At 43.1% G+C, this 27,275-nt stretch overlaps 12 protein-coding genes across 12 annotated transcripts; 6 read left to right on the top strand and 6 right to left on the bottom strand.

Annotated features, from left to right (window-relative positions):
* Nucleotides 1–600: 600 nt before the first annotated feature.
* Nucleotides 601–2,192, bottom strand: BYT42DRAFT_586101 (soluble NSF attachment protein). Its single transcript, XM_051570043.1, has 6 exons — nt 1,796–2,192; nt 1,607–1,732; nt 1,356–1,536; nt 1,090–1,264; nt 939–1,025; nt 601–879 (listed from the first exon to the last, which is right to left on the bottom strand). Exons 1-6 carry the CDS (start codon nt 1,938–1,940, stop codon nt 730–732), a joined length of 864 nt encoding a protein of 287 aa, XP_051419435.1. The 5' UTR covers nt 1,941–2,192; the 3' UTR covers nt 601–729.
* Nucleotide 2,193: 1 nt separating this feature from the next.
* Nucleotides 2,194–3,385, bottom strand: BYT42DRAFT_586103 (putative potassium antiporter CHAC-1). Its single transcript, XM_051570044.1, has 7 exons — nt 3,258–3,385; nt 3,152–3,194; nt 2,987–3,076; nt 2,836–2,928; nt 2,716–2,784; nt 2,557–2,647; nt 2,194–2,497 (listed from the first exon to the last, which is right to left on the bottom strand). Exons 1-7 carry the CDS (start codon nt 3,356–3,358, stop codon nt 2,352–2,354), a joined length of 633 nt encoding a protein of 210 aa, XP_051419436.1. The 5' UTR covers nt 3,359–3,385; the 3' UTR covers nt 2,194–2,351.
* Nucleotides 3,386–5,726: 2,341 nt separating this feature from the next.
* Nucleotides 5,727–6,821, top strand: BYT42DRAFT_126091 (uncharacterized protein). Its single transcript, XM_051562169.1, has 3 exons — nt 5,727–6,089; nt 6,151–6,396; nt 6,463–6,821. Exons 1-3 carry the CDS (start codon nt 5,836–5,838, stop codon nt 6,563–6,565), a joined length of 603 nt encoding a protein of 200 aa, XP_051419437.1. The 5' UTR covers nt 5,727–5,835; the 3' UTR covers nt 6,566–6,821.
* A 691-nt stretch (nt 6,822–7,512) lies between these two features.
* On the top strand, nt 7,513–8,424 carry BYT42DRAFT_586108 (eukaryotic translation initiation factor 4E binding protein). The gene is made up of 3 exons (XM_051570045.1): nt 7,513–7,654; nt 7,819–7,995; nt 8,067–8,424. The coding sequence occupies exons 1-3, from the start codon at nt 7,546–7,548 to the stop codon at nt 8,123–8,125; spliced, it is 345 nt and encodes a 114-aa protein (XP_051419438.1). The 5' UTR covers nt 7,513–7,545; the 3' UTR covers nt 8,126–8,424.
* Nucleotides 8,425–8,950: 526 nt separating this feature from the next.
* Nucleotides 8,951–10,768, top strand: BYT42DRAFT_586112 (vacuolar protein sorting-associated protein 26-domain-containing protein). Its single transcript, XM_051570046.1, has 10 exons — nt 8,951–9,070; nt 9,130–9,273; nt 9,335–9,407; nt 9,481–9,637; nt 9,696–9,860; nt 9,918–10,024; nt 10,098–10,166; nt 10,251–10,310; nt 10,382–10,489; nt 10,550–10,768. The coding sequence occupies exons 1-10, from the start codon at nt 9,065–9,067 to the stop codon at nt 10,558–10,560; spliced, it is 900 nt and encodes a 299-aa protein (XP_051419439.1). The 5' UTR covers nt 8,951–9,064; the 3' UTR covers nt 10,561–10,768.
* Nucleotides 10,769–11,128: 360 nt separating this feature from the next.
* Nucleotides 11,129–12,274, top strand: BYT42DRAFT_503938 (ketol-acid reductoisomerase; the record flags this gene model as incomplete). The annotated part of the gene is made up of 2 exons (XM_051564940.1): nt 11,129–11,561; nt 11,643–12,274. 2 exons carry the CDS (start codon nt 11,129–11,131, stop codon nt 12,272–12,274), a joined length of 1,065 nt encoding a protein of 354 aa, XP_051419440.1.
* A 414-nt stretch (nt 12,275–12,688) lies between these two features.
* BYT42DRAFT_503787 (Oxoglutarate and iron-dependent oxygenase degradation C-term-domain-containing protein) lies at nt 12,689–14,431 on the top strand (the record flags this gene model as incomplete). Its single annotated transcript, XM_051564927.1, has 2 exons — nt 12,689–13,486; nt 13,544–14,431. 2 exons carry the CDS (start codon nt 12,689–12,691, stop codon nt 14,429–14,431), a joined length of 1,686 nt encoding a protein of 561 aa, XP_051419441.1.
* Nucleotides 14,432–15,083: 652 nt separating this feature from the next.
* On the top strand, nt 15,084–17,195 carry BYT42DRAFT_586119 (uncharacterized protein). Its single transcript, XM_051570047.1, has 7 exons — nt 15,084–15,450; nt 15,541–15,596; nt 15,662–15,791; nt 15,867–15,931; nt 15,997–16,153; nt 16,214–16,309; nt 16,372–17,195. Exons 1-7 carry the CDS (start codon nt 15,165–15,167, stop codon nt 17,076–17,078), a joined length of 1,497 nt encoding a protein of 498 aa, XP_051419442.1. The 5' UTR covers nt 15,084–15,164; the 3' UTR covers nt 17,079–17,195.
* A 165-nt stretch (nt 17,196–17,360) lies between these two features.
* BYT42DRAFT_504070 (uncharacterized protein) lies at nt 17,361–18,642 on the bottom strand (the record flags this gene model as incomplete). Its single annotated transcript, XM_051564948.1, has 3 exons — nt 17,361–17,594; nt 17,676–18,020; nt 18,088–18,642. 3 exons carry the CDS (start codon nt 18,640–18,642, stop codon nt 17,361–17,363), a joined length of 1,134 nt encoding a protein of 377 aa, XP_051419443.1.
* Nucleotides 18,643–20,580: 1,938 nt separating this feature from the next.
* BYT42DRAFT_586127 (uncharacterized protein) lies at nt 20,581–22,024 on the bottom strand. Its single transcript, XM_051570048.1, has 3 exons — nt 20,965–22,024; nt 20,870–20,898; nt 20,581–20,792 (listed from the first exon to the last, which is right to left on the bottom strand). The coding sequence occupies exons 1-3, from the start codon at nt 21,887–21,889 to the stop codon at nt 20,649–20,651; spliced, it is 1,098 nt and encodes a 365-aa protein (XP_051419444.1). The 5' UTR covers nt 21,890–22,024; the 3' UTR covers nt 20,581–20,648.
* Nucleotides 22,025–22,134: 110 nt separating this feature from the next.
* Nucleotides 22,135–23,756, bottom strand: BYT42DRAFT_586133 (uncharacterized protein). Its single transcript, XM_051570049.1, has 4 exons — nt 23,509–23,756; nt 22,915–23,031; nt 22,684–22,831; nt 22,135–22,604 (listed from the first exon to the last, which is right to left on the bottom strand). Exons 1-4 carry the CDS (start codon nt 23,650–23,652, stop codon nt 22,387–22,389), a joined length of 627 nt encoding a protein of 208 aa, XP_051419445.1. The 5' UTR covers nt 23,653–23,756; the 3' UTR covers nt 22,135–22,386.
* Nucleotides 23,757–24,874: 1,118 nt separating this feature from the next.
* Nucleotides 24,875–27,167, bottom strand: BYT42DRAFT_586137 (uncharacterized protein). Its single transcript, XM_051570050.1, has 7 exons — nt 26,796–27,167; nt 26,630–26,714; nt 25,849–26,558; nt 25,646–25,763; nt 25,447–25,581; nt 25,303–25,387; nt 24,875–25,235 (listed from the first exon to the last, which is right to left on the bottom strand). The coding sequence occupies exons 1-7, from the start codon at nt 27,004–27,006 to the stop codon at nt 25,062–25,064; spliced, it is 1,518 nt and encodes a 505-aa protein (XP_051419446.1). The 5' UTR covers nt 27,007–27,167; the 3' UTR covers nt 24,875–25,061.
* Nucleotides 27,168–27,275: the final 108 nt, after the last annotated feature.

Consider the following 27,275-nt stretch of genomic DNA (forward strand, 5'->3'; position numbering starts at 1 on the left):
GTGTAGATTCATACACAAATAAAAATGAACTGTTTTTGAGAAGCTGTATTTGGACATATATTTATTTCGAAGACGCTGCTGTTATAAAGAAATGACCCATCTATACACTCACCCCAACCCGCCATTAACTCACGAAAACAATTATCGACCGTCAAATAGGGAGGAAATCATCGTGACCGGTCTTCTGCGGCCACAAAGCTAAACTCACATAAACGTTTTAAGCTTAATTTCTTCTTCCAGGTTCGTTGCATCATGTTGTATCGTGCGTGTAGCTGATCGAAAAGCTTTCTGAGACAAAAGCTCATCATTCAAAATCACATGGAAAATTATTTACCCTCGTCAACGTAGCGTTGTTCATACGAAGCATCTCATTCATTTTAGCCCAGTAAAGTTGTACTGTACCTGCTCGTCATATAATCGATCTAGAAGGTCGGGGCTGAGCGAACTAGTAAGCACGTCCTCCCAGTACCAGGGTTATGGCTGTTGTCCTTCCAATGATAGGTCACCTTCATACGAGCATGAATTCAGTCGATCTTGTTCAAGAAAAATAACCAGCACTGTCTTGGCATCATCTCATATATTAAAAAGTTTGCAAAAAACCAGAAGTCCGATCGCCATCTTGGAGACCGATTTCTACATGCGACGTCGTTTTTTTTTCCTTTTTATTTTAGGCGACAAACAAAAAAAAAAGACAGCATTATATATATTGAATATTCAGATTTGCGTTTCTTAAAGTAAAGAGGGTTCTTCCGCAATGGTTCGCTTGATGCGAAGAAGCATTGTCGTTTTCCAGTTATCCAGTTTTGTCAACTGATCAAATTCATAGACTTTATGAGTGAAGATTTCCACTTCACCATTTTCCACACACTCCAAGATACTCTACACAAGCTGTTTAGATCCGTGATCCTTGTTGTATGCATACCACTGATCGGGCTTACCTGCAAAAATTGGTATTCACGTGTACTTTCAAATGATAAATCCATGCTCACATATTTATCCAGGGCTTGCCGTGTTCGAACCGTATCCTGAAAAACCGTATGCTTCGTCAATCAATGATGTGACATCACACCATCTCTCGGCTTACATTACCTGAGTACACAAATAGCACAGACCCGCTTTCAAGAAATACTCCTTTAAAGACCACTTGGTCAGTTGATTATCGACAGAATTCGTTGCCACCGTTTCGAACTTTTCAATGGCCGAGTCATACTGTTCCAATTGGGCAGCGAAATGAGCAACTTTTAGCAAACATTTGTTGACCATGCTACCAAAAAAATAAAAAAGAATGGTTTATATCTTTTCATGAATTTGTGACGCTTCCGACCGAGAAGGAGAGAGAGAGAGAACGAACTTACGCTTGAGAATCATCGGCCATGTACAGATGGGCAGCCGCATCCCAGTTATCCATTGCTCCTTGCAAATCAATCACGTCGGATTCGTATATTTCTGCTATTTCTTGATGGTGTTTTGCTGCGTTTCGAAAGTTGGCTCCATCTTTATCAATCGTAATTGCTTCTTGCAATGCTTTTACTGCACCTGGAAGATCACGCACCATCAGTTTTTTCCAACTTATTTTTTTTGGATCATGCTATTTTTTGCTGTTCACCTTCTGCATCATTCCTTTTTAGGCATTTTGCTGCATTTTCGAACGCTTTGGACGCCTCATATCGTTCGTCGGGAATCTTCTTGTATAACTCGGCCGCTTTCATAAACGCATCAGCAGCTTCCGGCCCTAGCGTAATATTTGATAAGAAAGAAACGGACTTTCTCTCGCCTGTCTACATTGCTTCATTACATCGTTGCGCGAGTTTGAATGTATTGCCAGCCTTTTCATAAATTTCAGCTGCTTCTTCCTCTTTGTTGCCACCACCAAACCATGACCATCCATTAAGCTTCTTCTCAGCTTGTTGTAGTAATTCTTGAGCCTGACGTTCCGACATTGACAACCACGACACGAAGTAACGAAAATTTCAACCAAGGATTCAAAGAGTGGAACGTCGGAACTTTGACTCGTTCTTTTTTTTTCGTTCGCCTCAAGATAACCCCACCCCCATTGGTGTAATGCCCTTTTTTTTCCCTTGTGACCATTTTCTGTTCGACATCCGAACCAGGCAAAATTTCTGCTCTGCAAAGGACTAAAATATCCCATGGCGCTTGAAAGTTCATGCAAATAACAAAAACCCACAAAGTGATCCATACCAAGTATTTGAAAGAGGAATCTAAATACAAAGCTAGATTGATCATGAAACTGTATCTAAGGGTTACAGCGGATATTCTATAACACAGCTGCAAACAAAAAATATTTTGCAAAAGAAGTGTGGAGTGATGTAACAGGAGATCTGCGTTGGTCATTATTTGCGATTGCTGTTCGCTGAATCGATAAGGTTCTTCACCAGTCGCTCCAATTCAAATAAATGATCATCATTTGCTTCGGGACAAATTTCTCTCAGAGCTTCCGCCAAGTTTAACAGATACTCCGCGTTCCATCCAGAGGGGCCTAATAGGATCAATTAAGTGATACTGCATTATCATGTGCTTCTTTACAAAATTTCGTACCGTAAGTCTCATAGATCTGTTGAGCAATTTGCTCCATGGGCGCTGGTCCGACGTATTGTTCGTTGTCCATCGTGCCAATATACACCAGTGCCTGATAAAATGACAGACCTGTCAACCATCGTGTCTCACAAAGTCCATACTCAAAAACAGATCGCCTACATTTTTCACTGCCGGTACTTCAGCGCTTTCGGCCGTGTAAACATCAACTGCATGCACAGTATAACCATTCTAAAATACGGCATAAGTTCGGCATAGCTGAGAATGGTTGTGCCTGGGTACCTTTTCCCGATGATCCAAATAAGCTCGTGTAGCCTCGACATCAGTAGACGGAATCTTAAAAGCAACTCCCCAGGTTACATCATCGTGTCCGTGCTAAAGAGTAACTCATCAATATCAGGCGCCCATGATCATGCTTCAGAGTATTACTTACTGGATCTTCAATATTTTTCCATTCATCATATGGGATCAAAGTCACCACTCGACCGGGTTTCTCAGGGGTCCCGCGGTGATCTTCACTGTGCTGTGAAAAAAGGCAAGGAACCGCATTAATGACGGTCAATGAAAACGGATGTTGATCGTGGATCTCGTCTCATACCTGCCAAAATCTTCGTACGTAGTTTTTAATGTATCCAATCACTCTGTCGCATAAGTGTGAGTCAATCGTTTAGTCGTGTGGAGGCGGAGTGAATTGAGAGTATTACTTTGACTCGTAATGAATCGGAGGTTTCCAAATAAGCGATCCGTAACCAAACACCCAAATGCCCGCTTGATCGCTTGTTTCAAAGTGGTCTGGAGCTGCCATAGAAGTCAATTAGTTTTTGCGTATAATTCGAGGGAGAAAGATAGACAACAAAAAGAGCGCGCCCTTATTAATAAAATAAGCAAAGTCACATTACCTATTTGGGGTCATTGCCACACACTGTAAAGAATATAGTCTGTAACATTGCCTTTTTTGGGCCATTGCCACATACTGTTTCGTAAAAAAACTAAATCTACCCAAAAAGGGACGTTGCCTACACACTGTCCGACAGTATATAAAAGAGAAAGATTGCTTTTTGATTTTTAATTTAGTTGTATCTTGTCACAACTAAAAAATAATCTACAATATGCCTTGCCGTTGTGGAAGTACGGATCATCGAAGAATTACGAGCTCGCTATGTCCGCTGAACTCCAGAAATACAATCACTGAGCGGGCACATGTTCAGCCGTTTATTCATTTCTCTCCACAATGTATACAAATCTCTCTTGAAGTAATTTTTCGAAAAAGGCATTTTTTTAAGAGATTTTTCGAATCCGGATAGACCTTACCAGACGCTGTCAATGTGGACGTACGGATCACCAAAGAATGACGAGTTCACGTTGTCCGTTGAATCGCACGAATACAGCTGCTGAGCTTTCAAGTCACCCAACAAGGTATTTTGCATATTCTCTTGGCAGTAGTTGCTCAAAATTATGCCGCATTGTATTTCTGAGATCCCGATAGATTTACTTTGCAAATGTGGCGGTACTACAGACCATCAAAACGTGTCAAGCTCGCTCTGTCCCTTAAATCCTAGAAACATGACAGCCGAGGTTGAGGATGTCGCTCCACCTGCGCCAGTGCCTTCAACTATGGAAGGTATGTATTTTTTTTTCAAAGCTCTTCTGACATTGCACGCATTAAGTTTATATTTTCCCATTATGTGCCTATCAGCTGAGCCAGCCGATGTTGAGGATACCGTCCCACTTGCTCCCATGTCTTCAACTACGGAAGGTATATATTCTCTTCAAAGCTCCTCTAACACTGCATGCATTGAGAGCTTATATTTTCCATTTACGTTGTTTTATGAGCAGGACCATCCCACAATATCGCCCGTATCTCAATTCGTGCTCGAAATGTCAACGCCGAAGGAGTAATGGACAACGGGAGCATGACCTTGATCTGTGTCTCCTGTGGAGCAAAAGGCCGGGAGGACGAGAAAGTAGCTGGAAGCTGATAAGAACCTCGGTTTGCCATTTGCTGCAACCAGGGAAAGGTCCAGTTGACTGCATAAAGCGATCAAATCTGTTGGCGCAAACGGCATTATCTTCTTTATTCCTCTTCCCTCGATCACAAAATGTTGTTTAAAGACCGCCTTTACCTCATCCTCAAAGCCATCTACGAACGGAAGAAACGCGAAGAAGAGGAAAACGGTATTTATTTTATGTTACGGTAGCATATTATACGACTCATGAAATATGATGTAGCTGTGCACTGCAAGGACTGCGGCAAGGCCAGACACAGGACAAAAAGACACAGTAAATGCGAGAAGCATCAAGCGCCCTCCACATCAGGCATAGACACTTGAATATAGGTAACAAGTCGTCACGACTAACCTCTATTGCCTTAATAGTTGGCAGCAAGCGTAAGCGACTAAGCGATCCAGAGAAAGAAAAACTGAAAACTGCCAAAAACGGGCTCGATTGGCCACAAGCAATGACGATGACACTCTACCCATTTGCTCGAGTTGCGAGCAACCTGGCCACAAGTCTGCACGGCACAATGATTGTCCGAGTTATAAACCGACAAAGCATCAAGAATTTCAACGCTTGATGGGGACCACTCCGCGACCTGCCGCAAGATCAAACTGTCCACCCTTTTGAGACCGCATTATCAAACACTCATGCTGCAGAAAATCACTCGAACCTGCGAAGATTTGCGAAACATTGTCATCAGGGCCCACCTCTTTATGAACTATTACATTCTCACAACTGAAACAATTCATAAAAAGGTGTTCACGCAAGGCTGTTTCTATCGCGTTGCGCAACTTGTCATCAAGAAAACTCCAACGAACATCAATGCCATGCCCGACGACCTCCTGACCAGTTGGCAGGCCTTTCGTCAACAATTCGAGTGACGTATGAAGCCGAGCTCGTACCAGGCTACAGTCAATGCTTAACGTTCAGCTGTATCTAATTAGCGACCACATATACTAACATGATCGTGGAGAAGTTCGAACATAGACTTTCGGTTTATTTGAAACGCTTGGTTCGATCGGTTCTCAACGAGGTTAGTACGTCTTTGATTTTTATTCTGATGCCGTCTTCTAATTTAAATGATGCAGTCAAATCGCAAATACACCAATTCAATTGTGGAGAAATACTGCTATCAAACTGTTTGCGGCGGTGATCCAGTGTGGCCCGATTGTGTTACGAAGAACGAGCGGCAATCGACAAAGTTTGTCAATAAACCAACGCTGTTGAAATGCCCAAACCCGTCACGCCTGTGAGCCTGTCATCTAATCCGGGCGCTTAATCCTAATGCTGAAAATGATTCTCTCACAATACGAACTTGAACATTCCCAGCACAACCAGCAAGAAGCGGGACAAGACGAACATGCTGCTCTTCCCCGCCTGTTTTCACTGTTTCCGCTCTCGACGTTTAAATGGCGATACATTACAATCAATCCGAATGTCCTTGCCGCCTTTCTGGGCAGAAGTATATCAGGAAGATTTGAAGAAAATATGAACATGTTTTACTGCGTTTTTAATTTTCAGAGGCTGAAGCTGGACAGGTGAGTATCGAAATCATACGGAAAATACTATGAATCCCTCTAACACCTTCTGATTATATAGCTTTGAACAATTGCAAGATCCGGATCGAAGAAGAAAATTGGCTTTTGCAAACTTGATCAGAACCGATGGCTTCGGGGTCGACGTGATGTTGTTCAAAAGTTCTTTAGTGTCCCAAAATGAGTTCTGTTTCTACTCTGACCTGGTTTCCGATGTTCGCTACATCAGTCGTGAGGTCCAAGGGGCAGCCCTCACCAATATCTCTTTATGCGGTCTTGATCCGGGACGTACACACGTGTTTACAGCCTCATTAATCAGGGCGAAAAACGTCATCAAGTGAGGAAGATGTTCCACCAAGGAATACTATACGCGTACCGGGTCTGTCAGACATGCTAAAGAAGAAAGAAGACGGATGGACCGAGCCCAGGTGACCGACCTATTCTTGAACATTCCAACGGCGAAAACCGTTTCGACTTAGTTTATCATCGGTACCTCACGTACATCCTTGAAAGTCTGCCACGTATTTTGCGGTTCAACGGACCAAATACTGCCGAATCTGTTCCAAGGCGTGGAGAGGGCGAGAGCCGAGATGGGCAACATCATCATCAACGGTTGTAGAAAATACAACAAAGAAAAAAGGAAGCATACCAAACAAAACAGAAAGAAGAGAAGAAAAAGACGTGAGCGAAATAGAGGTCCGGGACAGAAAGGCAAACGAAAGAAAAACAAAGGTGGGATATGGAAAATCGACATTTATTGACAGTGGTGTCCAAAAGGTACTTCATAGGTAGACGTCGAGCGGACAAGATGGCCAAAATAGATGACAAATATTGGAAACCTCGGGCGTTTGCTCACCAAAATTGGTTGCTGCCTGTAGTGGGTTTCGCTGCCGGCATGTTCGGCAATGACAGCATATGATTCAAGGGACATCGAGTTGGTTTGACCGGAGTCCTTCACGACGAACTCAAACGCCGACAAAAGGGCGGAGAGCTACTGGTCGTCACGGTCGACGAATTCAGAACGTCAATGATATGTCATGGTTGTCAACAGGCCAACGTAACTCACACTCTTTCAGATTTCCATGCGGTTCTCGCTTGCCAAAGTTGTGGAATTGTATGGAACCATGATATGAACGCAGCGAAAAATATTCTCAAAATCCCCAACGAAGTCATCAATGGTGGCGGACGACCTGCAGTTTTCAGACGGGAAACTTAGTTTATTTTTTTCTTTTTATTTTCAAAATGGCCGTATGGAACACGGTTTTCTTTTCTTAGGAGAAGAATTCAGATTTTTACTGCCTTTGGGCTAGTAACCGCAAAAAAGGGCCTTGGACGATCATGCACGTCACTGTGCTCGGATTTGATTGGTGGAAATGAAAATCCCTAGATTTTTTTGTTTTTTCTGTTTCAAAAAAAAAGTTCCATTGAACGGACGAAACTCTCCATCTGTTTAAATACCATGTCAACTGCCGCACCTGTCAACATCCGTTTAGCAGCTCCAGACGCATCGCTTCCTTCGGAGTATTCTACCACACCTCACGGAACTATTTACAGCTCCACCCCTGGAGGTAAATGCTCGTTTTTATCCTTTCAAAATCCCATGGTGACAAGCATCGTGAAGGGGGAAGGAAAAAAAAAGGAATCATATGCATTGGGCATGAAAATTTACTTTTGTGTGTGGGATGGTACATTTCAGTTAAAAAAATTGACGCTAAAACTCTCCATTGGGTAGGTACTCGCGTTATCTATGATCGCGATACACTTTTAGCTCTTGCCAACAGCGAGCTTGCTCAGACGCCTCCCAGCAAAATGGCATTTGTGGCTGGTGTGACCCGCCCCAACGCGGATCATCCTGCGTTCCGCAAGACAGTTGAACAGAAAAAGAAGGAAGAAGCAAAGAAACAAACTTGTGAGTACACAAAAACGTACAAGTATATATACATGAAGTAACTCATTTATCGACGATATTTTATCCAATAGTCAATCCTTTTGCTCTCCTCAACGACGACGACGATGGCATGTTTGATATGGACGAGTAAATTAAAAAAAGACCAGTCGATTACGACTCCAAAGCGTGCGTATTCTGTCGAATCAACTGCGCCCTACTCTCCTTTTTTTGTACATGTTATCTTGAAGAAATAGTTGTTATTCCGTGTCTGTCCACCTGCTTTGTCATTCAACTCATGATCGTACCAAACTAGATGGCTCTGGAAGCAACACGTCAATCTGTATACCTACTTTTAATATTGGCGATAACGTGTCATCTTTGCCAACGTAAGAGAAATTCAAGTTGGATGGATTCCTGCCATCTGCATGGGTTTTATAGTTTTTGCTGTTGGAGGTTAAATCACGTGGCATGACGGATGGTCACTCTGTATGCCTTTGAAAGCCGCAGCAATCTGTACCGTGTGTGTCAGAATAGGAAGAATGATATGTTGCACTTGTTGGAACGTTATTTTGTTTGATCGACGACATTTTCACCATTCCCAATTTCCATTTTGAGAATTCTGTTCAATTTCTGTTCTTTTTCATCAGAAAATTGAGCTGGGTTGAGTTTGGCATGGCTGATGTTTCGCTTGAGAGTATGCCTTTTGTAAAAGAGAAACGCTTGCTCTTAATTTTTGTTGTATTTTTGAATGTTGAGTCGCATGTAACGGCATGAAAGCGATTCTACGCTTGCGTCATAAGGAAAGGCTTCGTGTTCAAGGGGCACTTTCATTTTCTCGTAGTAATAATAGCAGTTGAGTATCTTTGATATTGGAAAAATAGTATTACCAATGCAAAAGCTTTTGTTCTTTCTTCGTCATATGTATTTGAGTCATTGCATCCAGAAAAAAACTGGCATTTTTGCAGTCGATGCCTGTTCTGAATAACCGAGACAGCACTCATGAGAACGTCGGAGTTTGGAAGGTTGGAAACACCGGTTTTGCAGGACGATTCAAAGCGCTCGCATCACTTAACCTTGAGCATTTGTACCAATGAATGTAAGTATTTCCTTGTGCAGCTTATTATAAGTGCAATTGTGTTAAAAAATTCTTAAAAGAGTTTATTTGCTTTGCCCTCTCCTGTGGAGCTGGACATTGTCTTTGACGATGAATCTCAGCGGCAACGAGCCATGGTCAAAATGGACCCATCTCATCGTATATCGTGTCCTGTATACGCAGACGGTGAAGCTATCGCTGGAAAGGTGGAATTTCTATCTCTTATCATTGATGACTCTTACGCGGTTTTTAACGAGATATTGGTAGGTGACGATTCGTTTGAAAGACGGGCGGAGAACGGAACATGCGGGGATCAAAGTTGATGTCATTGGCAGCATAGGTGAGTTGTGACGAAGCGGTCGACTTTTTTTCTTTTCAGCACAAGCCTAAGACGTTAGTGCAATGGATGGTAGACTTTATGAAAAATCGAAAGAGGTCCTCTGAGTTTCTTCATCGTTCTCAGGAACTGGCAGCTCCAGGAGAACTATCGCAATCAGCATCGTTCAAATTTGAGTTTAAAAATGTGGAAAAAACCTTTGAGTGTTACCGAGGCGCGAACGTGAGATTAAGGTAAAAAGATCGCACTAAATGATTAAACACAGCTCCAATGATCGTAACGCGAGAAAAGGTACTTTGTTCGTGTCACCGTGGCTCGTCGATTGGCAGACATCGTGCAGGAAAGAGATCTCTGGGTTTACTCTTACGATATACCAAATGTGGAGAAGAAATTGGTGAAGATGGAAATCGGTATTGAGGATTGCTTGCATCTGGAATTTGAATATAACAAATCCAGGTAAAGTACTTCGGTCGTCATTCATACAGAAAACGGGTACTGACATTGTAGCGGTAGTTACCATCTGAAAGATGTCATTGTTGGGAAAATATACTTTCTATTGGTGCGTATCAAGATCAAGAATATGGACTTGTCCGTGATCCGACGTGAAATTACCGGAACAGGTATGATTGTATCCATCGTCTTTGCCTCACTGATATTTGGGCATATGAAGGATTAACAGTCTTTTGGTCAAAGCGCCCAATGTATACAAAGAAAGCCAAACCTTAACAAAGTTTGAAATCATGGACGGCGCTCCCGTGCGAGGTACTGTTATTTTTTCTTCATCGTCCCTGCAACCTTATTATTCACTTAATGAACCTGCCTCCACCAAAAAACCAACCCCACTAGGCGAAGCAATTCCTATCAGATTGTTCCTTGGAGGCTTTGAATTAGGTCCAACATTCAATGGTCAGTCTTTTCATTATGTTTTTCAGATTAGATAAAAAAATAGCTTATTTCTCTATTATTTCTTTTAATAGATGTCAACAAAAAGTTCTCTGTACGATATTATCTCAATCTGGTGCTTACAGATGACGAAAATCGGCGTTACTTTAAACAGCAGGAAATCACGATGTATAGGTCCATAGGTAAGCCGTTTACTTAGGTCAGTAAAATCAATTTTCTAATCAAAGACGTGAATTTTTTAGACAGTGAATAGTCGTGTTATTTTCTGAAAGATAAGGATCGTTGATTTGATTGAAGATCATGAATGATGATTGTCCGCCTTTTTTTCCCTTTTTTAAAACTGCGCTGAAAAGACTTTTGTCAATAAGATATCCTTTTTTGGGGGACACAAAATGAGTCACACCAATCACACTCTCAAATGAGCCCAGCGGAGGTGTAGGAGGTGTATGCACACAGTGAGATAAGAAATGAAAAGGCGATGATTGGCCACATTCGCCATGAATACACTTGAGCTCACTTCGTCCAAAAAGTCACGAACAATAGATATAAGTACCAGAGAAAAATGCCATCTTTACCCTTTCTTCATCTTTTTTCTTCTTTTTCCCATTTTTCCGCCTACTATCATGGCTTCTCGTGCATTTACTACCGCTCTCCGTGTCGCTTCTCGTGCAGCTGTCCGTCCTGCTGTGTCTCGATCCATCTCGATGATGGCCGTCAGACCCGCTGCCCTCAAAGCCTCGGTAAGCCAATAAATTAACGGAAGAATCCATAGCATCAACTCGTCGACTTAACTTTGGATTCAATTAATTTAGATCGCTCCCATGCAAACTCGTGGCATGAAAACTCTCAACTTTGGCGGAACCGAGGAAACCGTCTATGAACGTTCCGATGTTCCCAGAGAGAAGTTGTTGGAAACCTTCAAGGACGATACTATTGCCGTTCTCGGTTATGGTCCTCAAGGCCGTGGCCAAGCTTTGAACTTGCGCGATAACGGTGTTAATGTGATCATTGGTCAGCGTGAAGGCAAGACTTATCAACAGGCCATTGAAGAAGGCTGGGTTCCCGGCAAGAACTTGTTCCCTGTGTTGGATGCCGTTGACAAGGGTACCGTCGTCATGAACTTGCTCTCGGATGCTTACCAAAAGGAAATCTGGCCTCAAATGGCTCCCCTTTTGACTCCCGGAAAGACGCTCTACTTCTCTCACGGTTTCTCCATTGTTTACAAAGATCAGACCAATATCGTTGCTCCCAAGGGTAAGTGATCCATCAATCGTGGACAAAAAAGTAAAATGGGTGACCGTACGAAAAACTAAATTGTGGACGGTGGATGCTTAGATATTGACGTTGTGCTTGTTGCACCCAAGGGTTCCGGCTTCACTGTGCGTCGTCTCTTCCAGGAAGGTCGCGGTATCAACTCTTCGTTTGCCGTTTACCAGGATGCCAGTGGTAAGGCCAAGGAACGTACCGTTGCTTTGGGTATTGGTATCGGTTCTGGTTACATGTACGAAACCACATTTGAAAAGGAAGTGTACTCGGACTTGTTCGGTGAACGTGGTGTGTTGATGGGTGCTATCCAGGGTCTCTTCCAAGCCCAATACGAGGTGTTGCGTGCCAACGGCCACTCCCCCTCGGAAGCTTTCAACGAAACCGTCGAAGAAGCTACTCAGTCTCTTTATCCCTTGATCGGTGAACGTGGTATGGACTGGATGTACTCCAACTGCTCTACCACCGCTCAGCGTGGTGCTCTTGATTGGTGGAGACCTTTCCACAAGGCTTCCAAACCCGTTTTCGAGCAATTGTACAAGTCTGTCAAGGATGGTGACGAAACCGCTCGTTCCCTCGACCGCAACTCTCAAGCCGATTACCGTGAAAAGTTGGAGGAAGAACTCAGAGAAATCCGCGAATCCGAATTATGGAGAGCCGGTCAAACTGTGCGTCAACTTCGACCTGAAAACGTTGGCAAATAATCATCTTCCCTCCTATCTATAAGAGAAACACATTCCAATTTTCACCGTCCTTGTTGTATTTCCATTTACCCCTCATTATTCATTCTAGTTTCTTATCATCATGTGCAAAGAAATCGATTTTATAATAGACAAATAAAAATCTATCGCTACCCAGAACCACTACATTGTTCATCTTTAGATTCAGCAAACTTTTTGCGTTTTATAGAGCAACCAAAAGATATTTACAGTATCAAATGTGCCAAAAAACTAGGTGCAGTCATTCTCAAACGTTGGGAACTGCCAGGAAATGAAAGTTAAAAAAAAGACCCTGGATGGTGGACCGAATTTCAATGACCGCCGTGCAATTTTTTTTTGACTTTTTGGTTCATAACCAGTCAGGCTTAGCCTTTGTTTCACTGCGAGAAGCGATCTACCATGACCACCGAGGAACGTGCCACCAAACGTACCAAGATCGACAGCGTCAAGTCCAAATTCCAGGAGGACCTTTTGGAATCGTCCAATGTGGAACGCCTGTCCAAAGCCTTCAAGGAGTCCAAGCCATATTTGCACTGCAAGATTGATAAGCTTGTCACCGACGACTTGCTGAGAAAAGTGCGCAAAGAGATCTTTGACAATCTTCACTTCACTGTCAAGGAAACTGATATCTACAAGGTTCATCAAACGGGCGACTTGGCCAACTTGGATGGTCTACCGTCCCACGAGCTTGCGCAACTGTCGAGTCTCTTTGAGTTGCGCAACGCCATCTATTCTGAAGAGTTCCGCAACTTTATCTCGAGTGTCATGGGCTGTGGTCCGTTGTCAGGCTCAAAGATGGATATGAGCATTAATAACTACAAGGAAGGATGCCATTTATTGAACCATGACGATGTGATTGGTAGCCGTCGTGTGTCGTATATCTTGTACTTGACCGATCCCGATAAAGCCTGGAACCCTAAATTTGGAGGCGCTCTCGAACTGTATCCTGTGATTGAAAAGGGCATTCCCGCCACTGAGCCCACAGTGGTCATTCCTCCTCAATGGAACCAGTTTGTTATGTTCACCGTTCAGCCTGGTCACTCGTTCCATTCCGTCGAAGAAGTGGTACCAGAAGGAGAACCTCGTCTCAGCATTTCTGGATGGTTCCATCGCCCTCAAGTGGGTGAGCCCGGTTACTCTGAAAAGAAGGATGCAGTGGATGAAGCGAAATCATCTCTTGAGCAGCTCCAGGAAGAGGTACATATTCTGCTGTACAAACAATATTTGTTCGTTGATTTAACCTGTGCCCTATAGTCCGATTCACATGCTAAATTCGCAGAATACAGTACCACTTTAGACGATGATGCTACGGAGGGTTTGACCGAGTCGGATTTGCTCGCTCTCGCTGAATGGATGAATCCTCACTATTTGGATATGACGATCATGAGCCAAATGTCCGATCGATTCTTGGACGAATCGGCAGTGCAATGCAAAGAAATCATCAATAAGGATTTGTTTGCCAAATTGCAGGCCGCGACCACTGAAGCTGATAAGCGGGATCATTTCACAACACAGACAATGGCAACGCACGGTACAGGCGTCGGTGGACAATGGACGGCTCACGGACCTCCTCATCGATGCCGGTATTTGACAGTGGATGCATCCAAGGACAATGGCGACGAAACCAGTTCATTATTTTTGGATCTTCAAAAGAAGTTCGAGAGCGAATCGTTCCGACGCTGGTTAGCTGTAGTTACCCAGTGTATCCCTAACGGTTATCGTGGCGAAGCTCGCCGGTTCCGACCGGGCCACGATTACACTTTAGCGACCACTAATACCCGTGGCCAAGGCGTTTTGGACGTGACCCTTTGTATTGCCAATACACCCGACAAAATTAGCGCTAGTCATTGGGAAAGTGGCGAATATGGTGGCTACGAATGCTATATGGCGCCTCACAATGAAGAAGAAGACGCTGCCGTGTACAGAGCAGCGGATGATGATGGTGCTTTACTGACATTGGCAGCCGGGTGCAACGAATTATCGATCGTCCTTCGTGACGAAGGTGTCATGCGGTTCATCAAATATGTAAGCGCTCGCGCACCAGGCTCACGTTGGGACGTATCTTACGAGTATGATTTACCGGAAGAAGATGAGGAAGACAATGATGATGAAGAAGAAGAAGAAGATAAAGACAACAAATGAAGTGATTTGTACATAAGAACGACATGGAAACCACATCAAAAATCATTTACTCCCAAATCAAGTTAGATATTCATTCAGGAAAAAAGAAGAGAAAAAGAAAATCAATAGAACAAGTTACATTACCCTACCATTGATTCTCTATTTTGTAAAATTCTGCATTGAGCAAACACTAGTATTCTTATGGCAGATTAGAATGACAAGGGTTTTCACGATTCTGTGAAGAAGCGACGGGAACTTCTATTCCAAGATACTGATGGACGTGCGCCTATTGAATGAAATATTAATAGTGCACATGCTACGTAGTCCTATGTCACCTCATTCCCATAGCCGTCCTTCATCTGTAGGTCCAGTTTGGCAATTCTGCACATATTATTGTGATCATCACCTGAAAAAATGATCTCATCACCCCAGCAGCCAAAAAAAAAAAAAAAAAAAAAATCCATGCAAAAGAAAAAGCCCTAAGTTTTATTGGATCCGAAGTCTTACTGTATGCAATTAACCAAAGACCTTTATGCTAAAGACCAACCATGCATTCATACCATTGCAAGCCATGCAAGTCCTCTACAACACCTTTTTGGGGTTCGCCATTGAATGCATAAATTCTGTCCAAATAACCAGTGCGGTTGGGCAAGGGGGGGGGATCAACCGTCACCCCACCGCGAGCGGAAAATAAAAACTGATTTAGTCCCAAAGTCCGCTCGAAAGCTTATCCCTTTCTTTAACTTCTTCGACCATGGCCAATCTTGGACACAGACGACGCTCCTCGTCCGTGGCTCCCTTGCCGGTACCACCCTCACCGCAGCATACCAATCTACCTGTTCCCCGCCATCACCGGGACTCGCAGATCAGCCTGTCATCGAGTGCTCCATCCGTTGGATCGCTACTGATGGCGGGCGTGAATTTAGACGCTCGTCGCTTATCGCAACCCAATATTAGCTTATCGCAACTTACCACAACCCTTACTATTGAATTTGACGGTGGAACGCATGTCATTGTACGCCCCAATCGAGTCATTCGAGGTTTGGTTTTTTTGATTTACTTTTTCTTTTGCTTTAGCATGAAGCGGACTCTGAAACTACCATTTTTGGTTCTCTTCAAATTTTTGATAGGCAAAGTCGTTTTGGATGCTGTGGAACCAATGAATGTGAGCAGGATCAAAATCAAGGTAAAAAACTACTTTTAATGTGGGCCATACTCGATCGACTTAAAAGACTAAACTGTGTTCAAAAGTTTCGAGCAGAAGAGACAGCAACGGTAAAAGTGGAAGAGGGCGGAGGAGAAGGCAAAGGCGAATGGATCCATCAAGTCATTACGACATTTTTCACCACAGAATTCCGACTATTTGGCGCCGAAAATTGCGGTAACTTTGGAGAGTCCATATAAATTGTCGTTTGCAGACATCAAAAAAACTAATTCTGTCCATGGTATTTTGCAGCGTACTCTCAGTGTGCATGGGAGGAGCTAGGTCCCGGTCACTACGAATTTCCATTTGCATTAAAGGTAATCAACCGTATTTTCGTCATGTTCAGGTACTTTTCAAATTCTAAGCGTTATTTATTGCACAGTTCCCGAATATAAATTATCCACCATCGATGGAAGAGCCACCGGGGTTCGGTATACGATACATCTGGACAGCTCAAGCAGAAGGTCCGGCTTTGCAGTCTGGTTTGAAGAGTAGAGAGTACATCACACCGTATCGTCCCATTATTATATCGACGACAGGTGAATGGAGATCATTGATTTCTTTGCGACAATTTTTTTCTGATCGTTACGCTGCTGTAGACAAGGAATGGAATTACAAAACCACTCTAGTTCGTGACAAGAAGCAAGCGCTTGCAGAAGTGCGATGCAAAGTGAATAAGCAATCTTATTGTCCAGGTAAATGGGCTTTCCGTTTTTGAAACCTCTTGGCTACCAAAATGCTGACATTCAAGGGAAAGATGAACCATTCAGTATGCAACTGAACATCGCCATGTTACACAGTGATGCGAAAATTTCTGGCATCAGTTTCCAGTTCCGAAAACATCATGAAGGCAAAATGCTCGTTCAACAAGGTACTGCTTTTCGCGAGTATGTTCGCAACGTGATTCAAGGTACAGTTCCCATTACTACGGGTGAATCAGGGACTATAAGCGAACCTGTGCAGTTCGATATACCAACACGGCTCGTTTCACCGTCATTCGCTTCACGCCATACCCGAATTCATTATGATGTTCATTTCAATATCACCATTGAGCTTGGTCACCTGTTCAAGACAACCCATATTGCCCAATTTGCTATTCCAGTATCCATTGCCAACCTTCCTCATGATCAATTACTGCGCATTACTGAGCTGACATCGGTGCGATCTTATCGTGATTCTCTCGAATGCCCCATATTCTTTGACTCGAATCTAGACGAACCACCTACTCCGCAGGGATTACCCAACGAGATCCTGGGTTCACTGTCAGCCGCTCTAAGGACGCCACCAAATGCTGAAGAACCTCCCAGTTATTTCAGCTTACCTTCTTTACCGCCGCAATTTGAAGGACGAAAAGAACGTACCGAACGAACCGTCTATTTAACACGTTCAGCCAAAGGCGCATTCCATGCCGCCGAACTTGGAGATACGGTCATTATACCTGGATTATTTGATGAAGACTGGTAATCGCTCATTTTTATTTCGTTCCTTTGAACAATCCAGCGCGGTCACTCTATATTCAGCAGATCGTTTGTATAAGATATTTCATAAGAATAAACTAGCCACATAAATTGCTACACCGAGTGCACAGCACCGGCTCCGTTTTGTTTTGGTTTTTTCGCTGTAAAGCAATGTGATTCTCTGTAAAGAGTCATCGTCATGATTTAAAGGGAACAAATTACAGCTTTATTGTCAATCATTAGTTTTATGTAGTAAATAAAAAGTTTGCCATACGATAATGTAGCTATTTTATGCCATCACATAGACGGATAGAGCACCCATCATTGCGAAAAGACCGGAGGAAACTGCCATCAATTTGGTACCTGCGCTGTCTACTCCGGTGCCTTTTAGTCCCGACTTGGGTTGAGATACTGCGGCCTTGCACACAAAGGAGTTTCCTTTGATGACCCCATTCTTGAGCTGATCCATGCTTTCACAGCTGAAATGATTGCTGGACGTTTGCACATTCAAACCTCCACGAACCTAATCCGCCATTATATATGAACAGGATTGGTTAAGTTAGCAAGGCAAAAGAATACCGTAATTATGGGGTGTGAAACTTACGTCGTTCAACATGGGAAGTTCAACTTCGTCAAAAGCGCCAGTAATATCCAAAGTGCCATCGATACCTTCCAAAGCAGGGAATGCATTGACGGTCGTGAGCTGAGCATTGTTGCCTACAGATAAGGCGCCTCCCAAATGTCGCAAGTTGGGTAGCGACAAGTTGTTCAGCTGTTTGTTATTGGACACGACCAGGGTTCCTGCGATATCGGTGGTCTGTGGCAGCGCCAATGTAGTGAAGCTGTTGGAGATGAAGGATACGTCGCCAATAATTTTCTTTAAACCGTCGAGTTTGACGCCGGCTAAATTCCAAAAGGAGCCTTGATTAAGTGTCTCCAAGGAAGAAACCTACGGAGAGAATCGTCAGCCAAATTGGGGTTATTTTCGCTGGGGGTGAGGGACTCAGCTTACTTACGTCAATCTTCAAGGCGGGCGAATTGGCAGACACGGTCAGTTCGCCTGTCAAGCGTGTAAGGTTGCCGAGATCCAAATTCTTTAAATAGATGTTGTTGGTGACCACGAGGTTTTTCATTTGGGACATTTTAAATCCACTGATGGCGGTCACTGTGGTGTCAGCAACAGACACTTCGTCGGTTTGTTGGAGACCGCCTGGGAAATTGAGCGAATTTAAGGCTGGATGAACCGCGAGTTGGAACGACCGGACCACCGTCAACGACTGAAGATCCAAAGCATTGAGTAGCTTGTTGTTACTCAACTTGAGAATCCCATTGACACCTTGAACCGAGGGCATGCTGAACGATTGCAGAGCATCGTTATTGGTCACGGTGAGATCACCTTCGATCATTTGCAAGCCTTCGATCTTGAGTTTTTGAGCGCCCGTATTTTCGACGATCACTGAACCTTTGTAAACCTGGCATTTTTTGAGGATATCCAAGTCTTGCTGTGACGAAGCTTTGAGATTGCCACTGCAACTCGCCCGCACCGTAGCCACCATGCTCACTATCAGCATCAAACTTTCGGTAACGCTTTTCACTTTCATCTCGTTTACAACTGTCAAACACGGAAAAAGAAACTTGCCGTGCTTTATGGTCACAAACTACTTTTATATGATCGGAAACATAATGCTATCTAACAAACAGTGGAGAACCCGCTTTTCTTTATTTATTTGTTCGTTGCCGGATGATTTGTGAACAACCTTTGTGAACGGGTGCTCAAACGAAAGAGAAGGCGTGTATGGTAGTCGGAGTTTGCCGCGCTGCCCAAAAGGTCGCCTCACAGCCGAGCCACGGTTGTTTAAACAATGACGGCCAGCAAAGCGAGATAAATGTATCACTGTAGACAAGACTCATTTTTTTTTTATTTTTTCCTCAGGTGTTCCCATGGATGCTTCAAGGAAATGGTCCGATATCACCGACCTCAATTTCCCAAATCCGCGGGGGAGCATTTCAGTAGGCAAGGGGATGTGTTTCGCGTAAGCTTTATCTAGTAAACAGGAAAACAATGGCAACAGCTGTCAAAAAATTCAATTGACTACAGTATAAAGCTTATCTTGGTAGAAAGTATTTCCCCCTTGATAAATGTGATTGTGTCCGCCCTACAGTATCTGTACGCTTTGATGAACCCTCCCTCCCCCCCAGCGCGGAAGCCGACACCATCTGCATGTTTGTTATTTTTTTCTTTTACTCTCTAATAATTGCACTCGGCAAAACATCAACGGATCATGGCAATTTGATTCCTTTTTATGTCTTGATCTCATCAAATGATCGTACATATTGCACACAAACAATGGTAAAAGGTCTCATTTTCAATTTATGGCGTGTGGTGTCCTTAGTACAGTGCTTGATGATAAAAAATAATGAAAAACCAAATAAACTTACCATTTCTGCTGCGACTAACCAAAATTACCCAGGATCATATCAAAAACACCACATGGTAACAAGATGGATCAGAATGTTCCATCGGTATCGCCAATGGGGAATCAAACAATCAGCCACAACAGGAATCGGATGTGCATTATTTTGGAGTCATTTGAAAGATTGGCAAATCATGCAGATTTGTGCACCACAGGTCTTATCAATATAACTAATGATGCACACGTTCAAGGCATTTATTGTTTTACAATCCATGCTTGGCATCTGTGAAAAAGACAACTTGACAATCATTCTGCGTATTGCTTTGCCATTAATACTTATTTACTTTGTGAGGATTTTTACACTCTTTGTTAATGAATTAATCAATGAACAGTCGTGGCTAAAAACAGAATTTATGGTCATGATGATTTTCCTTTTTATTTCCTTTCGAGTCTTGGCAGCATAGGGGGTTAGGGAACCATCCTAGCAAAAATGATGATCCAAGAAATTACACTTCAAAGCCTGATTCAAAAGCCATCCCGTCCAAAAGAAACTACAGCATGCATCCGATGGAACGAAGGATTTTTATCAAGCGAACCAACGCCATATACAAGGGGTTATTTTCATTTTTAGCTGGCGTGATGTTAGCAATCATTTAGCCCTTGCTTTTTTTTTCTGTTGGAATAATACACGTCGTTACTCAATGATCTTGTACCGGGATTATCTATTGCATAATAGACGATGATCAATATTTGATCTTTGATGAACCCACAGGTTGTCGTTCATACGAACATTTTTGCAAGCCTTTCAGGAAGAATCAGTGTCGGTGTTTTGAATTGCACGCTAATGAGGATTCACCCTAATCCAGCACCGTTAGGTCTCTCAGGATGGGAAATTAACGTCTTTTATAAACGCCAATACAAGACATCGACAGGGTGCAATTTCTGTTTTTGAACTGTCATCTACTAAATACGGTCTATAAATAATCAGTGATTGGAATAAGAAAGGGGAACTTATTTGTAAGCTGGAAATATCAAAGATAGTAAAGAACATCGGGAAAATGGAACCACATGCAGATAAACATTGCCTTTTTTGAGCGATGCATGAAAAAAGTGTCAAGTACATCCATAATCTTTAATGCTGTATGAATTAGATATTTTATTTTTTACTCGGCTGTAACGTAATTACTAGGAATAAGACCTCGTTGTCTTCTGTTCGGATCGGCGATTTCAGCTTCCCACCAACCATCCGGCTGTTTGCGGATCACCGCCAGCAGATCGTTCGCCAAAAACGACATTTCTGAAGGGATCTAAAAGAGGATAGTGAGTTGTTTTTTCCCTTACTGCCTAATGGCGCAATCTTGAATTAGTTTTGTTGATATCTTACCTTGGCTTGGAATCCCCAAATGGCACGCACTAAACAAATCGAAACAAACATAATTTAATTCAACGGATCCGTCTGAGCCTGATTTTGTTCATTACCATAGTGTAGTACAGGTACGCCGTCAGCCAGTACGTATTGATCTTGAGGAGTATAAGAGGATGCAAAATTGGGTGTGGAAGAGGTTGACGAAGTGGTGGAGGAAATGGAGGGTTGTGGCGTTCCTGAATGCTTCTCTTTATGTTTGAAGATCCCTAGTGAAAATCGACTGTTTCGCTCCCGTTGCTGTTCAGTCTCCATGACGGATAATCGAGGACGCGAAGCTCCCTTATGCATTCGTTGCTGTTGCTGTTGCTGTTGCTGTTGCTGTGGTGATGATAGTGAAGGACTGTGGTCAGCATATTCGTTCCCATTACCCATCGGCCATGCCGATATGGCGCCATTTGGTGAGAACGGATGATGCAATCCCTGTTCATAACCCTGTTGTGGCGACATGGGTTGCTGAAGTTGAGCTCTCACATTGGCCATGATATTGTGAGCCTTCAAGGGCGTGCCATTAGTAGGAGGAACAGCATCCGGCGGAACGTGAGCAATAAACTGATTTGGTGATCCCATTTGTGGACTGTAGATATGAGCATTCTGTGCCAGCACAGGCAACTGTTGAGGACTTCGTCTCGTTGATACTTTCCATTTTTCTTCTTTGGGTGGTGGAGGAGGTACTTGCTCATCATCAGAATCGTGACCTTTAACGTTGGAATCCGTCGTCACGGCTGCCATGGCCGAAGCTAATGGTTGCTGGTGATCATGAGAAGGTGAAGACTTGGGGACCGGTTGCGGCGATGGCTGGACGGCCGGTTGAGTCACCGTTGAAGAGAATGGTGAAGCAAGTGGTCCATTCGTTGAACCGGATTGCTTGGGCACCGGCGAGCGCCTTACTGCAGGAATATAGGCTGGATTGGGAACCGGTTTGTATTTGCTATTATCTTTTAATGAGCTGTTGCTCCTTGACTTTTCCAATTGGCTCATAAAATGATCGGTGCAAGAAAGAAAGAGGAAGAAGAAGCGTTAAATCTCGATTGAACCATCCAATCCCCTCAAATTGGAATTCTAGCCAATGTCACGAAAAAAAAAAAAAAAAAAGCGGTGAATCTGTGAAATTCCTGGTGTGACCGAAACAAGGCCCGTCAGCTGTCTGGGAAAGGATGCAGAAACTTACCAACCTCTATTGAATTGTTTTTCCTTTTCACATTTTAAGCCTGAACTATTTTTATCTTTGTTTCATTACGCGATGTTTTTTATCCCAGCCAACTGAACAATCAAATAAAAGCCGTAAGCTTACAAGCAGACAAGACATAAAGGCATTTTATTTGGATGTGATATGAATGTGATTTTTTGATCGCAGGGGAAAAAAATAGGAGATCAATATGTGTTTAGAAAAAGGTGTCAGACTCAATTCATTTGAATATCTTCGTTCTAACACAATGATGAGTATTTTTGAAGACGAGAAACATCCGACGGATCAATTATGGGATACTCACAGCGGTGTTCATATAGCTATCCATTTCGGCATCAAGATCAGCCTCAGAGGGCTTTGGTCGGTTTTCACGACGTTGACGAGGACCACCACGCATACCTCGTCGACGATCATTGACATTGCTGCCACGCATAGGTCGCCGTTCTCTTACAGGAGCAACAACAGTGGCGGGAACAGCATTACCAACGCTGATACGCATAGGTCGACCTATATTCAGTTCAACAAATCAGTCACCGCTATGTCAAGGATAACGAGTTATGGCTTTTTTTCAGTCGCCTGTGCTTACCATCAAGTTCGACATTATTGTATGTTGTGCGGGCTCTATCAGCATCATTTGAACGGACAAAGATAACATCGGCAACACCAGAAGATTTGCCAGAGGGTGCGAGGTGAAGGAAGGCTCGCTTCAATGGTCCAATTTGGCCAAAAAGGTCCTAAAAAAAAAGGTCATGATGATCAATCGTCTATTCAGGAGATTCGGCCATGTATCAAAAAGGGAAAAAAATTTGCTCCTTACATAGAGATCTTTTTCTGTGACGTTGTAATGCAAGTTTGAGACCACGAGCGTATTTCGGGAACCTTGTGGGGCGATCTGTGATTGGACTGTACGGCGAGCAGGTCTTCCGCTGTAAGGCTGTTGGCCACAAAAGGGTGGGAAAAAGGAACAAACAAGTGGAACTTTTTCAGTGATACGTTCATCAACGGGTGATCCACACACAAAATGGAAACGCAAAACAAAAAAGGGAGGGCAAAAAGCGAAAAAAAAGAAGAAAAAAAAACCAATAAAAAAAAGGGCATAAAAACAAACACGCTTTGAGCTGAACATCCAGTACGGCCAACGGAGAGAAGCAGTTTTCTTTTCCTCCAAACTGATCAAAATCAAGTCTTTTTTTTCCGTCCTCGCGAAAAGTCATATCATCATCATCATCATCATCATCATTCGACCATGAAGTCATCCAGAGGCCAGGATATTTTTTTTGGCGCTGTCATTTGCGTCGCTCGTACTTGTTTCTCCTTCCCAAATTTCGTGCGTGTGTGTGTGTGTGTGTGTGTGTGTGTGTGTATGGGAGTGTGCACAATGGCGGTGTAGAATAGAGTTTTTTTAACATACCAAAGAGGAGTTGTTTCTGCCGAATGATCGAGCACCGGTTTGTCTTTTGTTGATTCCACCACGCTGGGTTTTGCCACGACCGGAAGACTTCTTCTCCGTAATGATGTCGTCAAGCGCCATATCAAGGAATCCTGCAGTAGCCATTTTTGAACAGATTTTTTGGTGATGAGTTGGTAAAGTAAAAATAGGGAAAGTCGAACAAAGGAAAAAAGTTGGGTTGTTTGGTTGGAGTTGAAACAAGAGAAAAGAAAAATGGAAGCGAAAAAAGAGAAAAAAAACCGAACCACCCCAACGTAAACCGCTTTGGTGATGTCAGCAATTTTTGAATCTCCGAATAACGTTAATGACGTAATTTTTATTTCAAAATTCACTTCACCAACGAAATAAGTTACGCCTAGAATAACATATGGGCTAGTTCACCTAGTCTCATCAGGAAAGTCACATTATAACAGTGAATGTCTTTACTGAATTTAGAGCTGGTATTTGAAGTACGGAAGAACTTTACTTGATACAGAGATGAGAAGGAACAAAAGACAAACTTCTTGCGGACATTCAAAAACATGTGGACACCCGGCTCAATTAGAAGGAAGCTGGAAAACCATGGAAATGGTAGCAGGTACACAAAAAAGTTTTACTCTAATGGTGTGAGTACAACAAATAATAAGAAAGCATGCAAAAGGGGTACGATCACATAAAAAGTAAAAAAAAAAAAAAAAAAATGGATATCAATCGTATGCATCCTCTTTACAAAATACCACAGTCCTACTCACCGTGTATTCCCTTGGAAGATTAGGAACATTTTGGCTATGAGCTATGTAAAACAAATCTGGGATCTTGGGCGCTCAGTGTACCCTTATTTTTTCTTGCATGCATTGATTATTATCGGTACAGCGCCGTCAGGATTGTAAACGGCCGCCATCATAGAGGATCTTCCTCTCAGGGAGTGTAAGAAAATTTAAAATTTGCAAACCGTCTTAAATTTGGTATGCAGTAACCACTCCATCCGATGATTTGATTTGAACGGTGTTACCACGCCAAAGAACAACCTATGACTAGCACTCTAGACAATAATTCCATTGCATAATAAAAGGTCCAACACCACTTTCGCTGTCCACAATGCATTATGAATACAGGGCAAATGTGGTGCGATCCCATCCTTTTATCGTTGACTCACGGCATGCCACCCAATGTTGCGAGCAAAAATCGATCAATGAGATTTATGGTCTCCAAAAACCGATACGTACAAGCTGTAATAAGGTTGATCTTTTTGGATCAAAAGTTTGTTCTCGTCACATTGTTATATGTGGCAATTTATATATGACTATGGATAACGACAGGGTAATCCTATTTCTTAAGATTTGGGTGGCTGAAAAATGAAAGGTTTTCTGATTTCATGGTATTGTATTCTAAAACTCTTGAAATGAATGTCAATAGTCTAATAATGGGGAATAAACATAAGATATATCTAGTATGTGTGCGGCAAAGTACGGATGAAAAAAAAGGAAAGACTGTGATAAGGGAATGAATTGAGTAGTGAGTGAAAAAAAATAGGACTAAGTAGTGTCGTCGTCTTCTTGTGCATCATCGATGAACAATTTCTTTTCCATATATTCCGATATCTTCAGCTCGATGGGTGGGCGTGTTGGAAGCGATCGTCTAGCCATATCAACGTCCTGGCGCAGTTCACGAATGACGCAATCGCAAAAAATGGTCACTGCTTTCAATAACTGCCATAACATGATGAGATTGACATTCAGCATGAAATCACGCCAAATCCATAGAATGTGTTTTTACCTGATGAAGTCCTTTATCGGTTTTACGAGCTACTTCTGCTGGATCAAATGGGTCAAAGACGAGTTCGAACCTAAATTTGCAAGCTCTATGTGTACGGTTTTCACTTTAATTCACAAGCTAAGCGGCTTCCTCTTGGAACCTTACGCGGCAAAGAATCGTAAGTTTTCGATCGCTCGATAAGTCCGGCGTGTATCTTGATGGATCTTGCTGATAAAACCAAACGGGCGTCGAGATCGTTTGACAATATTGTTATATACATTACACAGTATAATGCCGTCCCTGCAAGTACGAAAACAAATGAGACTGGATTCATTCGGCCAGGATACATCTTGCCGATACCTACGCAAGAAATTGCAAGAAATCATCCTCATTTTCCTCCGGTGACGGAATATCAACTTGCGCATTTGCGGAGCCATCGGAATCGATCCGTCTGTAATCACTCAATAATGCATGATACCGAGCTAATTATCCATTTGTCAGTCAGATCACTCAATGATCACCACCTTCACCGACTGAATGACATGGAGCTCGGTTCCTGAATCCTACCTAAATCATTATCAAGAAAAGCACCCCTTTCAAGCCAAACCGGGATGGCAGAGTGTTGTGGTGTGTGTACTCCTTCGTTTGTAGGCGTCGATGTTCCGGTGATCGACGTTCTGGCCATCAATGCTTTGATTTCGGGAGTGAAGACGGCCGGAGGACTTCCGATGTGATGCGGCGGATTGAATGCACATTGCTCCACAATACATAAATAATCAAGAATGGCTTGGCGTTCCTTTTCCAGCATATTGAAATCGGATGTGCGATAGATATATCCGTCTTCACTTCGAGCATCGTCATCCTCATCGACACGGTGTTGATTCTCCAGTATCTTCATCGCTTCCAAAAGATGAAGTGCTGACTGACGAAGCTTCGATAGCGATGTATCCGGAAGATCATGTCGATGCAGAGTATAATTCTTGACAGAATTCAGCATTTTCGTGACGGAATGCAACAGCGGTAGAATCTGAAACACTCCACTTTCCGAATCTGAATCCGATTCAGTGGCGGATGAAGCATGGCCAGGGCCGGTTACCATGGCCCAAGTGGCCAGTGTGCTTTGAATATCTTGGAAACAATAACCCAGCAATACATCCAGATCCGTTTCGACATCCAAATCAATCCAAGTTGGTGGCGGTGCTTTGGGCGTAGGTAGTTGATCCAGGTCATCTGGTTCCTCCGTAAGAGCCGTGGCGCTAAAACCGAGTGTGCCTACTCTTATTTTTTTTTTGGATGAAAACAGGTTTAATATATAAGAGAGAAAATTTTTGCATACGCGGACGCTTACTTGTTTGTTTTCAATTCCTTTTTAGCGTAAAAGTGCTGCAAGCGTTCAATCGAACCCAAGGTCAACACGGAAGATCGCCGTTGTGCTAAAAAGAAAAGAACAGAGGCGATTCAAAAGTCAACGCATTGCACATTGGCCGGATCGATGGCTGGCTCAAGTGACGAACCTGATCGTGCAAACCCTTTGGTTTGAATCCCGTTGATTGGTTTCAAATATCGGCGTCCAAAAGGACTGGCTGCGCGGACAATTGTATCTGGAGAAGGAGAAGATACACGAGGAGGAATATGAGTCGGGCCTTCTTCAACATGAGACACAGTGGTAAAAGAGTCTAAAGCCTCAGCTGGATGGGGCGCAGGATCCAGAGGATGCTGCAACATGAGTCAGTGGCAGATTGTGAAAAGAAAGGAGAAAAAAGAAAGAAAGAAAGAAAGACAAGGCACACCTGCGTATGAGAAGAAGAAAAAAAAGAGGGAAAGAATAAATAAGGAAGGTGGAAAAAAGAAAAAAGTAGTGTGAGCTGCAAAGAATTGAATGGAACTCTCTTTTTGGCTGTTACACTTGCTCATCCATACGGAGCATGCACTGAAGCCAAAATAGCCACCTCGTGTGCCCAGTGGCACTTTGCGCGTTATGACAAACCAAAATG

This window comes from Radiomyces spectabilis (assembly GCF_025331425.1).
Source record: "Radiomyces spectabilis strain NRRL 2753 chromosome Unknown BYT42scaffold_14, whole genome shotgun sequence".
Taxonomy (NCBI): Eukaryota; Fungi; Mucoromycota; class Mucoromycetes; order Mucorales; family Radiomycetaceae; genus Radiomyces; species Radiomyces spectabilis.

Excerpts from the sequence above, each read along its gene's own strand:
- BYT42DRAFT_586101 (XM_051570043.1), bottom strand. The coding sequence starts at position 1,940 with ATGTCGGAACGTCAGGCTCAAGAATTACTACAACAAGCTGAGAAGAAG. Across the intron at positions 1,733-1,795 it reads ATTCAAACTCGCGCAACGAT|GGCCGGAAGCTGCTGATGCG; the intron begins GTAATGAAGCAA and ends ATATTACGCTAG. Across the intron at positions 880-938 it reads GTGAATACCAATTTTTGCAG|AGTATCTTGGAGTGTGTGGA; the intron begins GTAAGCCCGATC and ends CAGCTTGTGTAG.
- BYT42DRAFT_586103 (XM_051570044.1), bottom strand. The coding sequence starts at position 3,358 with ATGGCAGCTCCAGACCACTTTGAAACAAGCGATCAAGCGGGCATTTGG. Across the intron at positions 3,077-3,151 it reads ACGTACGAAGATTTTGGCAG|CACAGTGAAGATCACCGCGG; the intron begins GTATGAGACGAG and ends CTTTTTTCACAG. Across the intron at positions 2,929-2,986 it reads GGAAAAATATTGAAGATCCA|CACGGACACGATGATGTAAC; the intron begins GTAAGTAATACT and ends GTTACTCTTTAG.
- BYT42DRAFT_126091 (XM_051562169.1), top strand. The coding sequence starts at position 5,836 with ATGCTGAAAATGATTCTCTCACAATACGAACTTGAACATTCCCAGCAC. Across the intron at positions 6,090-6,150 it reads CAGAGGCTGAAGCTGGACAG|CTTTGAACAATTGCAAGATC; the intron begins GTGAGTATCGAA and ends CTGATTATATAG. Across the intron at positions 6,397-6,462 it reads ACACACGTGTTTACAGCCTC|CGGGTCTGTCAGACATGCTA; the intron begins ATTAATCAGGGC and ends CTATACGCGTAC.
- BYT42DRAFT_586108 (XM_051570045.1), top strand. The coding sequence starts at position 7,546 with ATGTCAACTGCCGCACCTGTCAACATCCGTTTAGCAGCTCCAGACGCA. Across the intron at positions 7,655-7,818 it reads TTACAGCTCCACCCCTGGAG|GTACTCGCGTTATCTATGAT; the intron begins GTAAATGCTCGT and ends TCCATTGGGTAG. Across the intron at positions 7,996-8,066 it reads AGAAGCAAAGAAACAAACTT|TCAATCCTTTTGCTCTCCTC; the intron begins GTGAGTACACAA and ends TTTATCCAATAG.
- BYT42DRAFT_586112 (XM_051570046.1), top strand. Across the intron at positions 9,408-9,480 it reads TGATGTCATTGGCAGCATAG|ACTTTATGAAAAATCGAAAG; the intron begins GTGAGTTGTGAC and ends AATGGATGGTAG. Across the intron at positions 10,025-10,097 it reads ACGTGAAATTACCGGAACAG|CGCCCAATGTATACAAAGAA; the intron begins GTATGATTGTAT and ends TTTTGGTCAAAG.
- BYT42DRAFT_586119 (XM_051570047.1), top strand. The coding sequence starts at position 15,165 with ATGGCCAATCTTGGACACAGACGACGCTCCTCGTCCGTGGCTCCCTTG. Across the intron at positions 15,451-15,540 it reads CCCCAATCGAGTCATTCGAG|GCAAAGTCGTTTTGGATGCT; the intron begins GTTTGGTTTTTT and ends AATTTTTGATAG. Across the intron at positions 16,154-16,213 it reads CATTATTATATCGACGACAG|ACAAGGAATGGAATTACAAA; the intron begins GTGAATGGAGAT and ends ACGCTGCTGTAG.
- BYT42DRAFT_586127 (XM_051570048.1), bottom strand. The coding sequence starts at position 21,889 with ATGAGCCAATTGGAAAAGTCAAGGAGCAACAGCTCATTAAAAGATAAT. Across the intron at positions 20,899-20,964 it reads CGTACCTGTACTACACTATG|TGCGTGCCATTTGGGGATTC; the intron begins GTAATGAACAAA and ends CGATTTGTTTAG. Across the intron at positions 20,793-20,869 it reads TTTGGGGATTCCAAGCCAAG|ATCCCTTCAGAAATGTCGTT; the intron begins GTAAGATATCAA and ends ATCCTCTTTTAG.
- BYT42DRAFT_586133 (XM_051570049.1), bottom strand. The coding sequence starts at position 23,652 with ATGGCTACTGCAGGATTCCTTGATATGGCGCTTGACGACATCATTACG. Across the intron at positions 23,032-23,508 it reads GCAGAAACAACTCCTCTTTG|CCTTACAGCGGAAGACCTGC; the intron begins GTATGTTAAAAA and ends TGTGGCCAACAG. Across the intron at positions 22,832-22,914 it reads TCACAGAAAAAGATCTCTAT|GACCTTTTTGGCCAAATTGG; the intron begins GTAAGGAGCAAA and ends CTTTTTTTTTAG.
- BYT42DRAFT_586137 (XM_051570050.1), bottom strand. The coding sequence starts at position 27,006 with ATGTTGCAGCATCCTCTGGATCCTGCGCCCCATCCAGCTGAGGCTTTA. Across the intron at positions 25,764-25,848 it reads TTTTCTTGATAATGATTTAG|CTCGGTATCATGCATTATTG; the intron begins GTAGGATTCAGG and ends ATGGATAATTAG. Across the intron at positions 25,236-25,302 it reads CCGATAAAGGACTTCATCAG|TTATTGAAAGCAGTGACCAT; the intron begins GTAAAAACACAT and ends ATGTTATGGCAG.